Source organism: Strix aluco, chromosome 1 (assembly GCF_031877795.1).
Source record: "Strix aluco isolate bStrAlu1 chromosome 1, bStrAlu1.hap1, whole genome shotgun sequence".
Lineage (NCBI taxonomy): Eukaryota > Metazoa > Chordata > Aves > Strigiformes > Strigidae > Strix > Strix aluco.
In genome coordinates this window covers 73,074,862-73,087,177 of record NC_133931.1, presented here as the reverse complement: position 1 = coordinate 73,087,177, position 12,316 = coordinate 73,074,862, and the positions used below count along the sequence as shown (strand labels likewise).

Here is a 12,316-nt window from a genome sequence, read left to right as displayed (position 1 = left end):
CTATCCAAAAAGAGGGGTCAGTGAAAGACAGCTAGGTATTTAGATGTTTTATCTGATATTAATCCCACATCATCTCATCCTATGTATATTTTTAAAGCAGCAACATAATACTGCGATTTTTTAACATTTGCCCTGCTTTGTGTATGAAAACACTTCTGTACTGCTGCAGAAATAATGGAGATAACACTGACTAAAGCAACTTGGAATAACAAATCTAAAATGGCCATAACAGCCAAATATAATTCCACACAACTGTTGCATGAGTCTAGGTTTAATTTGCTTTACAGGACAGTTGGCCAAACAATGACATTTATCATAAAAATATCCTCTCCATTAAGCAAATCTCATTTTTCTTTCCAAAAGAAAATTCAATGTATACTCTGAGCATTCTGTGGCTCATTTTCAAGATCAGCCCACACAGATTTTTCTTAAACAAAACAAAGCAATTCAGTCAAAAAATGCAGACCAATGTAATGACATAGTCATACTGCTTTTGGCTATGTTAACTTTAAAAACCATGCCAATTTAGCTATTTTTCTTTAGGTTTTATTAGAAAAAAGCAGCAGATCAACATTACAATTCAGAGTCTAATCTAAATATGCACTTGACAATGAAGCACACATCTGAATATGAAGTGAAAAAGGATTCCAGAAAACCTTCAGTTTTGCCAATCTCCTGCTACCCAAATCATGTATCTTTTCTTCTGTCTTTCTGATGACTGAAATCAAACAAGGAACAAAAGATTTATTGCTATGAAAACAAAACCGTAGTACAGTAGTATGAGTCTTGGGCGCTAAGCATATTCCATCAAGTTAACTTAATTTCAAATCTTTTGTTTGGCCATGAAAGTCCATGAGCTGACTGACCCAAGTATAAACTGAAACGGCAGGTCTGGACAAAAAAAAGAAGTTAGACAGTATGTTAACCTCCAGTTTTCAGACAGTAATAGAAAGATACAATTCCAACAGCCAAGAAATTAAAATAGAAAAAATGAAAAAAGTTGATCTGACATTCAAGAGCTAAGTTTATTCTTATGCTCATTTTGTTTGCGCCCAAAATAATTTTAAACTCACCAGAAAAAAAAATAGTATTTATGGACTATCACACAATTGAAAAAGAGAAACAATTGCCTTTTGACTTGGTTATTTTCCCCCACTAAGGTATAAAATCTACATATAAATTTGATACTTCACTATAACAAATTGTACTTTTCATAGTTCTGATTTAGTTTCCATTAAACCCTGTTTACTTTTTGTTTTTAAACCACAGAATTCTTATTTCATGTTACTGAATCTGGTTTCCAGCTCCCTCTTTCATTTATTTGTGGATCTATATTTAGTAGTCTGATTACCACTGCTAGCCAGGAAAAAAAACAATTCTTGGAACTTTCTTCATTACAACAGCACTTTCAGCAGAGGTTACTGATGTGCAAGCAAACTACAACGATATGCAGCTCTTCAGAGAGACTATTTCACTGATTATGTTTCCACTGTCCAAATGTTCCCTAAATTATTTGCTGGAAGAAACTCTTTCAATCTTGTAAACATCAGTGGGCGCAGTTTCACTAGTATGTGTGGTAGTTTCACATCCTTATACAGGAAGGCTTGTTCACAGCTACTAAGAAGCTGCAGGAGCTCTAACAGCTGATGAACTGTGGATTCTGCTGAGCAGAAGTTTCTTCTGTTGCTACTTAACAAACAGTGTAGCCAAAGTATCAGCCGAGGTAGCCCAGTCAATCCTTGCTTTTCTTTAGAACCTCTCAGAATATTTCTGGAAGGGTGACATTGCGAAGCAACCACTGCTGGGAGCGGCTGCCGTTGCAGTCTCTGATGCTGGGTACCTGGCTGTCCTCTTCGGTGGCTTTGTCCAGGCACTGGTTACTGTTCACATGCAACAGGGTTAATTTCTTGAAGACAAAATAAGAAGAAATTAGTTTTACAAAAATCACCAGTCATAAGCTAACCAAAACGTTTTTAGTGGCCATTAAACATTCTTTCATAGGTAAGTAGGAACTGGTTACTGACTCCAGATCCCAATCCTAAAGAACACTTAAATATGCTATTTGATGTTGTAGATACTAACATCGCTTCATGAAAAACAGAACAGTCTGAACTTTTAAATTCTGTTCTTTATCAAGCAATAGCCACCATTCCTTAAATAGGACTATACAGCTAGGGATCTTTGAGGAGTTAGAAATTATAGTTTGGTAAGATACATCACTTCAATTATTACTTACAAGAGTAGTTTTGATCAGATCAGAATGACTACATTAAATATGTATTCAAAAGTACATTTTTTTTTCTCAGTTGGGGACACAAAACTGACCTTACGCTATGTTCTTCTGGCTCTATGTTCTTTTTAAAAATTATGTTCTTTTTTAAAAAAAAAAAGTGTACCAATTCACATATGTATATATCTTTTCCAATACCTACTAATCTTACTTATGCAATCTTCCATACACCACTCTGTCTACCTCGGCACTATCCTCATGGAGAAGAGATCTTCAGAAATTGCATTTCCTGCCACTGTACTATGGATACTCATCAACTTGTCTATGGTACTGACAGGCATTGCTATCAGTATTTCTTCTCTTACTCAGCAGCACAATGAGGACACAGGACTGTCTGTAAAGTGGCAGAACAGGCAGGCCTTAGTGCACAAGCACCAAAAACCTGAGCACATCAATCTCCTGCATTCATACAGCAGCTGGAGAATGAGGAGGGGAGTTGAAACAGACTTAAGTAGAAAAATAACTAACACAAAGTTGGGTTTTTTTTTTTCCCCTCCCCTCCTTTCTTTTACTTCCTGGTAGACATTAAGGGAAAGGGGCTTCTTACATGCCTCCTGAACAGAGACAGAAGGAAAAAAAAACTACGGAAAAATCACCCAACTATGTGGGCAGGAGTTCTTGCTAAGTATTTTCTAACTTATTTTTGTGCTTTATTAGCCAGCTTTCTGTAAAGTACTGAAGGTTATACCTAGATTTTCCACTGACAGAATAAAGAGAAAAAACACATACAACCAAATTTATGGCTGAGGATAGACAGAGGGGAAGTCTGTTTTACAGTCTGTAGCAATCATTGCAAGACAAACCATTGCAATTAGGTGTCTAAAGATGCAATGTTTTTACCATTGATAAGGTAGAAACAAAATAAAAAGCACTTGCTGTTTGGTGAATCACTGCATGTAGTAGTATTACATACCTTATTTACCTAAGTCAGGTAAACCAACTACATTAAAAACAAGAATGAATGATTCCCAAGACTCAAATTGAATCATTTCAATTAACATTTAATCCTGAAAGCCTTCAACAGCTTCCTTCAGTCTCCTATCGGAAGTTGTTCGCAATGTGTAGAAATGCTAGTACAGATCCACTATCTTCCACATTAACTGCCATTCTAATCAAAGAATCATAATACATATTTCCTTTTAGTCTTAAAGACTGTAGGTTTTGTTAATACCTCAACTATTAAAATCGATAGCAAGTCTATTTAGCTAGAAATATCCCCCCCTTTTTTAAATTAGTGAAATGACTTTTTAGTAGCTATATATGTTCTCTTTATAAATAGTCATCATGATTATAATGGCAAGATTCTTCTTCCACAAGTTATTTCGCAACTCTTTCACAATAATTGATTTTAAATTAACAAGCTTGAGAACTATTTTTTTCTAACTAGCCATGACATAAGTCAGAATTCTTGACTGCACTACCCAATCACAAAATTGTTTTTAGAGCTTGCAAATCTAATTAATGATGAATGAATCAACAGTCAACGATTTCTAGATCTGGCAGTTCAACATATGAACTTCAAAATAAATTTGAACACTACATACAGGAAAGAGAATGATTAAAATAAAGCTGTTTTAAGCATCTCTACCTTAAACATACCACAATTAGAAATTTAAAATCTTCCTTACAATTTTGGGATGCTGATTTTTTAGTTAGAAAAGTATTTCCTGTTAAACTTGTGCAAGATAAGACACCAGGTGCTGAATTTGTTACAAGATTGCTAGCAGTGTCTTTTACTGGTCCAGTAGATACCTGGAATACTTTTCCATTGTTGATCTCATTGTAACAAAACACGACACTAGCAGACTATCTTTCTCCAGAGGATCCAAAAGCACATTGAAAATACTCTTCTAAAAGCTCACCCAAAAGTCACCAGGTAATTAAATCAATACAGATGCCCACTGAGTGACCACACCATGAATTAATAACAGAGGAAACATAATCCTGACTTTGTATCCTGGTTTGATTGTCAAATAGTGGTCCCACACCGGAATATGTTGCTCTGTAGGCTCACGGAAAAACCCAAGTTGTCTCATTTTAATGTCACAAGTCATTAGAAGACTTACCACTGGATCATATTCCCAAAGCTGATTTCCTTTTAGATGGTGGCACTTGAGCATCGTTACTGGGCCATTAAGTTTGGATACATCTAAACACAAATCATCTGTTCGAATTTCTTTGTTGGCAGTATATGAGAAAACCTAGACAGAAAAAGAATGAAAAGAACTGAAAAAAAGTTCAACTAAAAGATTCCTGGGGCAGAGGAAAAGGGAACGTTTGTGCATTACTTCATTAATACCCACTAAACATTTTTTTCTTTCCCCTTCAGCATGTAAAGCAAGATTATTTTTTTTTTTTAGGGAATAAATATAAACAATGTATGAACAAGCTCTTCAGTCAAAATTGACATTGTTTTTGAATTGCAGACTGCTTCCTGCATAAAAACAGGAGGATACCAAACAACAGGTAATCTCTGTATATTGGAAAACAATTAATCAAGAATTATTAACAAAGTAGAACAAAAAAACAGATGTAAAAGATTCCAAAACCGACACCCAGAAAAATGTACGTTAAATACAGCTTTTCAGGTACCGGCGTGTTTTTTTAAGCAATGATGCAATCAGGAGGTCTAACCAGGAGACAGTTCTAGAGAACTACAGGAGATGAAGCCTAGCTTATAGTACAGTCTCCTCCTCCCTTCCTCTCAGCTTTGACTTGAAAGTTGATCTAAAACCAATTGCAATCAGGCCTCAAAAACCCACGAATGACAAACCACCAACAAATCTTCTCATGCATTTCCTCTTACAGGCCTCTTCTTCAATGAGGGTTTCCTAAACCTTACAACTTAAGTATATTTTAAAGATAACTTCTGAAAAAATTGAAGAATTGTCCTGATGAGAAGTAGTGTTCCAAATAATTCAATACATTAATTTTCCTAAAAAATTGTCACCTGATTGCCACCCATTCCATGGCAGTTAAAGATTCCAACTTTCTCATTTTCTTTTCTTGCCATGTTATCCAGACATTGATTCGTCTCCACATTTCTTATCTGGGAGTGAAAAAGAGCACATCACCAAAAGTTGTTATTTTTAGAAAAGAACTAGCTCCATATCAAACCACACCAGCACCAGTTCTCTCTGCTATACATTAGAGGTTATGTGAATTAAGTGTGAAATATAGGAACCATACTACAATGAGACATTGGGGTCTGAGACTCAAAATCCTGAGCAAATGTTCAAGCTACCAGATTACAGAACCATGTTTGTTTCTTTGCTTTCTTTTGGTGAATCTTTCCATCGTGCGGACTCTTTGCTCAGACTCAAGCTACAACACAATGGATGCGATTGAGTATCCAACCCAAAACCTTCAGAAGACTAAAAGCACTCTCCTAGGCATGGTGGGTTTAATTCCCTTTGAAATCACAGGTGACCGGGTTCAATTTCCTCCCTTCTTGAGTTGAAGCCTTAATCCCTGTATTACTATATAGTAAGCATGCATGAATATCAAGTCTCCGATAGTCATGCAGCAGCATGAATGCCTGCTCCATTTTGTTAAAAGCATTTCTTTTAGAAACAAACAGTACAAAAATCACCCTGACAACAGGCTCAACATTTGGCTTAAAATAACTTGTAGGGGAGAGTAGGTGCCTACTTATTTAGGACATCATAATCTGTACTACCTCTACAGTCACTTAAGAAACTTTAAAGAAAAAAAAACAGAGAAATGCCCAGCAAGGCTTACAAATCACTGGAATTTGCTGGTCACTAACAAGGGTTCTGGGTGTGAAGTTCAGAGCAATTTTTAGGCAAAGCCCTTGCCTGACCTGGTCTAGTTTATTAAGCAAAACTATGTTCCTACTCTACACATGGATAACTTTCTGCATAACATTCTCTACAACTATAAATTTCTGAAGGAATATTTCTAAAGCCATTCTGTGTGACATCTAGTACTGTAGTAAGGAAGGGAAAACATTCAAATTACAATACTGTATACCCAAGTTCAGTTTTCTGCCCCACTGAGAAACTAGAGGTATCATTTTACAGGTGACATGAACACGGGTGCAAGATACTTAAGCTTTGCTGGAGGTAACTTGTTTGCACTATTCAATTCAGAACACAAACAACTTACTGTGCAATGTACTTTACATAGGGTAGATAAATATGTAGGATAAAAATCTTACCTCTCCCAGAGAAAAGTAATGGCGTGGAATTTGGGAATCAGGATAAACATTCTCCAGGTACCAGGAGAAAGGCTTGCACTGGAGCTTGCGTCTTAGTCCCAGTCGTGATGATATGTCCCCATAATCAACTTTAGTAACTCCTGTAGAAACAAAGAAAGCTTTATTTCAGTGGCTGCTAATAAACATTATATAATTCTATTTAATACAAAAATCACCAGTATAATACACTGCTTGCATGAAAGACTTTCTCTTTAGAGAGTCATCTCTACACAACAAGTGTTTTACTTTTTTTTTTTTTTCAAATATAGCATTATGCTGTTTATATTCTCAGAGAGTACACATCAGTCGCTACCTGTCACTCTTTTTCCAGATAATTATACAAAAGATGGAATCACTACCTCTGTGCTACATATGACAATTTCTTACCTGTGGTTTGTGGAACAAATTGAATGCAGCTGCTTACTAAGTTATCAGAGGAGAAAGGTTGAAACCGTTATAGTCACTAATGCCATTCTGTCCCCAATGACAACTGGGGTGCATATCTATGCAGTATAACGTAGCAGTCTCCTTCTGTGAAGCAAGGAGAATTCCATTTTAATTTAATTCTGTAAACCAGGTACCACCTGCTGGACCCTTCATCATCTAACTGCACAAAGAAACAGTCAGAAAGCAGCCTTCATACAGGGAACTAATCCTTTAATAATTCAGTATTTGTTCAATATAACTGCAGCATTTGCAGGAAGTATGTTCACCATTAGGACTGTTATCATTTTTTGTGGTATGTTGCTTGCCTTTCTTCTCCTTTCTCCTCATTTATCAAAGTGTTCATTCTTCCTGTATCTTTCTACTCCTTTATGGTTGCTTTAATTTCTTCTGAAAATTTATTTGTGCAAGTCCCATCTGCAGATGGCTTGAGGAAGGTGAGCATGATCAGTAGATACATTTGCCTCATCAGAATTAAGCACTATTGTCATTAATATTCCAATAATATTAATTAAGAGTAGAATAATTCCTACTTTTCAGGCATCATGTTCTTTTTTTATTTTCCACACTACTCTCCATACCACACAGGCCAAATGTAATGCACTACAAAAAAAATCCAAACCAAAAACCCAACCCAAAAAAGAACAAAACCAAGGCCTAGCAATTTAAATTCCCCTCACAGACCACAAATATGGCTCAACTGGCCACCACACTACAGACCTCCAGCTGCATACATTTTTCAGAAATCCCTCCAGAGGACTGTGAACTACCTCTAAAATTGTTGACCTTCTGAAACTGAGTTTGAGACATTTCTAAATTGGCATACTGTGTTATTAAATCGACCTGCCAGCAGATGGTGTATTTCTACTCAACAGATAAGTGCATAATTTCAGCTAAATGTTTGTAAATATCAATAAAATCATTAGTAATTTCAATATCCCAGAAAGAAAAAATGCTAGCCAGGCTTTTTTTTTCTTTTTAAAAAAAAACCACCAAAAAACTAAAGATTTTTTTAACAAAGATGCCGGAAAACTATACTAGTAAGGGAATGAAAGCAAAGGAAAGCTTGCTTTTAACTGAAATTTTGAATAGTGTGAATAAAATTTAAAAATCTCTTAGAATAAAATCCCAGAAGACTTCAGTCTGGCCTTTCCAGTCAAAAAGAAATCCCAAAACCAAAGAACACAAGACAAAAAAATCCCCAAAACACTGCTCTATCTTCACCAAAGCAAATATTTGCTTTATACCAAAAGAAGTACTCTCTCAAAAGATGATGGAATAAGACGAAAAAGGCTGTATCAATCACAGCTAGGTATGGAGCTCTTCATTCTTCAGTGATGACAAAGCAGCTGACGGATGAAACAGTTACCATGCCATCCTCACAACCACCTTACAATACTCAAAACATTCATCAGTTTCCTACACTGACCTTCAGAAAACAACACTGTTAAGGCTTCGTCACATCACTGAATGGCAGTAAGAATTAAAGTCACAACCATAAAGAATTAAATGCAAATTGATACTTAATAGCATACAAGTGTGCTGTTTCTTAAAGTAGTTTTAAATGCCACCATGTAGAAGGAAATGTGCCAGCTGATTTTCCTTCCATTATAATGAAATAAAAGGTGTGTATTATATTTCATTTAGCCATTATTAGTCTGAAAGATTTTTAAAAAGTTGTCCCTGAAGTTAGGTCTGCACCAAGCCATATACTGGCACATAGACTACAGTTAGCATAAGGTTAGCAGATGGACCGAATAGCAGAACCCATACAGTTGCCTTAGGGCTCTCCTCTAACAAGGCTGAATTACTCTGTCTCCTAGGTTTCTGGTACCTTATCTATATCACTCAAAACTAGCTTGAGTATTCCTATACAACTGCTCTACACAGTGCAGCGGCAGTTACTTATGCATAACAGTTCTTTTGGGGAAAAAAATGGAAGCAAACTAGGAAAACTGTGAAGTATAAAGCATATAAAAAATAAAGTACATATCTAAATCATTATTTTCTCCACAGACCAGTAAAATTTATATACACAAACAGTGACATATACCTTCCAGTGTTTTTATACCTGCTTTTAAAGGCTCAGCTAAAAAACCAAAACAAAACACCAAACCACAAAACAAGAATTAGATCAAATCTTCCTCCCAGGAGACAATTATGACAGACTCTACAGGTACATGCATCATACGGAAGACAATCCTCATGTCCACTAGTTGTTCTTTCAAATATTTGGGTTTGGTTCATTAAAAAAATAAAATCAGAAATAGTATTTAACAGTACTGGCTATTGTTGTCTTTACTTGACCATGCAATATACATATTCCCCCCTCCAACCCTAATTACATTAAAAGCCTGGACCTCCCTTATGATTCTATTTGTCACACAGCTTGCTGTTTGCTGGGGGACAATTGTGTGGGGTTTTTTTTCCACTCATATGCTTAAAGATGTACTCAAAAATAAATATTGATAAGACAAAAAACCTTAACAGCATATCATCCAACCACACTATCACCAGTTCTTTTGTACTAATCTAAGATTCATCTCAGCACTTGCTTGTGCTGTCACTATTCTTGAAGAAGTTTGGTATGCAGTATCAGACTACTCTTATTAGTAATATATTCCTTATACCTTTACAAAAACATACATATAATGATGTCTATCAGTAGAATATTCCTCCTTCAGTCTAATTTTTTTTGCCACCTTCTATTTAAGCTTTCCATCAGTCATGTTGCAAAAGCTCTGCCATCCTCAAAATTTCAAGAGCTGAAGATTTGCTTGCCAAGTTCAATGTGTGGCAACATATTTATGCTAAACTGCTTTGAAAAAAAGCATGTTTTCAACATGATTACAAATTGCTCAATTATTTTCAAAAGCACAGTATGACATCGAAAACCAGTCTTCTATTAAAAATCATAGAACTTGGTTTTATTTAGTATCATGAAACTCGATAGCAATAATCATTTAAAACCGATTTGAATATCTATATTATTTGCATTCCCAATTAATGCTAAATAGGGTCATACTAGCTGAAAACAAGAACACATGGAATCACTCAGTATGTATTTTGAACATAGGCTTAGCTACATTGCAAGATGTGGACTCAGTCCCTTCTCTGTCCTCTCGATCAACCCATTTCCAGATGTTGCCCATTTCCAGTCTGTACATACTGAACCTTGACTTACCATGTTTGGCTGGAGACAAGTGCATACAGTGACTAGAAACTAGGTCTACTGATCCAGTTTTCAGGAAACACACCTATGTGTCTGTCTAGATGGCTCTTGCTCAGGTAATTCTGCAGTTCTACCTTTTCAGGTCTTCTGCCTGTCCGCTTAGCCCCAGAGCAATAGAAGATACCTCTGGGGCAAACTTGTCGTCAACAATAAAATTAATTTCCATACAGTAGACAAGGCTCTACTCCCATTCATTGGAGCTTCTTTTGGGGATGCCTTCAGCTCACCAGCTGGACAAGGAACAGGGGGAGCACTTAGGAGCTGGAACCCAGACTCACATACAGCACAGAGAAACCACACAGTCTGAAGGTATCCAGGCTTCTCCTTTAGATTAAGGATACCAAGAAATTCCACAACTGTCAGTTTATCATTAATTAGTAGTTAGGAGAAGGTTAGGGGGAGGTAGCTGTGGTAAGCCAGCCTAATGCTTTGCAGCTGCTGCGGTGGAAAGTGGCAACTTCCCCTTGCTCAGCCTCAGATTCCTGCTGCACATCCTGTGCTGACACAGGTTCTAATTTAACCAGTAGAGCACCAGCCCACAGGACAAGTGATCCTGACAAGTTCAGCAAGTCAAATCAGCTGACATAGATACACAATTGAATCCCCATCACCTGCCATGAAAAGCAAGGCACTTTCCTCACAGTAAGTTGTCTGACATTGCCATCTCATGAAGCCTCACCTTGGACAATCCAGTCCTAGTATTTTAGACTGGAGAAAGTGATGAAAGCCCAGCACTAGAAATAAGGAAGTGGTAGAGTCTGCAGAACAGAACGACCAGAGCCAGGAATCAAACTATTCACCTGCATGTGCTGGATGTGTTTACTGAAAGCTGAAGAGGAAATGCCCTGGGAAACAGCACCCTGCTGTAATGCATGACCATGAGGAAAACTGTCAGCTACTGAGAAAAGACTACAGTTTAGTGTCATTACTGCCATGGAGAGTAGCTGTTGCATGCAATGAAATAGGCTTGATTTTGGCTGAGCAGCAGCTGCTGCAACACTTTCCTGCCCAACCTCCATCTGTACCTAACCACTTCTAAGCAGAGAGATGGCTTTTAAAATGCATGAAAGCTTAAAACAGACAAGTAACAATTTCTACTAGGCTGTACTTATTAGAGAAAAAAGGATTACAGGCTTACTTTTCAAGAGGGCAGCTTTTCATTTAACTACATTACATCAATAGTAAAAAGTCTCTTGAGTTCCTATCATTCAAGCAGTAAGCCTTTTTTTTTTTTTTTCCTCCAGACAACACAGATTACATGAAGTGGGAAAGCTACCTGAGAATCTTAGGTTTGCTTTCCTGGACCAGTCCCTCTGTGATTCACTGTCTTAGGGGAGCAGAAAAGAAAGGATATAAAGGAGGAAACAAATTTCTTGTTAACTAGGCTCAATGATGCCTGTCAGTATATTACCTCCTTCAAAATCCGATTTTCTCATCCATGTCAACTAATGAGAGAAGACCTGGGTGCACAGAGGATTGCTTGCTTTCCCCACTCATCTGCACGCAGACTTGCAAACCAGCATCAGCTTAAAAATCCTCACCTCGCTCCTTGCAAGAACATGTGACACTGTCACAGTAATATTGAAAGTACACATTGTACTAGCAAAGAGTTTCAGAGGCTGCATACTGTAGTCTGCCAGAGGGTCACTACACTACCACTCTGCAAGAACTAAACATTTAAATTTTTCTATTAGAAGGATACCTGGAAAAGCTGAGTATGGCTAAATGAGCCAATGTAGCAGAGAATGACTGAGTTCAAGACAACTGAGGGCCAGAAAGACTTACTAAAATTTATACTGATGTTATTTGCTGTCAACTGGTAAAATCAGGATATGCAACACTCAGGTAAGATTGGAGACTCCAGAATAAGAACAGTAAGGTGTTTGTGAACTTCCCAAAATAGTAATCCTTTCTAGTTAATATCTACTGGCTCTAACAATTTATGTGGATTTGGGGGTGAGAGACATGAGCAGCAATGAGTATATTTATATGTTCATTCTCTGAACAATAGGTATTACATTATAGCTAAGAATGACCCACAGTACTAACCACTACCTTCCCAGCTGCAGGCAACAAACCAATTTCAGAATAACCCAACTTATACAGGTACTATATAATCCTATTCTTGAAA

At 36.9% G+C, this 12,316-nt stretch overlaps 1 protein-coding gene across 7 annotated transcripts in view; it reads right to left on the bottom strand.

Moving 5' to 3' along the window:
- Positions 1-255: 255 nt before the first annotated feature.
- The window catches only part of GALNT1 (polypeptide N-acetylgalactosaminyltransferase 1), a 91,926-nt gene continuing 79,865 nt past the window's right edge, over positions 256-12,316 (bottom strand). For all 7 annotated transcript variants that reach the window (XM_074825038.1, XM_074825056.1, XM_074825028.1 and 4 more), the window contains 4 exons: positions 6,471-6,610; positions 5,241-5,339; positions 4,357-4,491; positions 256-1,906 (listed from right to left, as the gene is read on the bottom strand). In XM_074825038.1, coding sequence (XP_074681139.1) covers positions 1,760-1,906; positions 4,357-4,491; positions 5,241-5,339; positions 6,471-6,610 — 521 coding nt within the window. In that variant the 3' untranslated portion in view covers positions 256-1,759. The remainder of the gene's footprint in view (positions 1,907-4,356; positions 4,492-5,240; positions 5,340-6,470; positions 6,611-12,316) is intronic.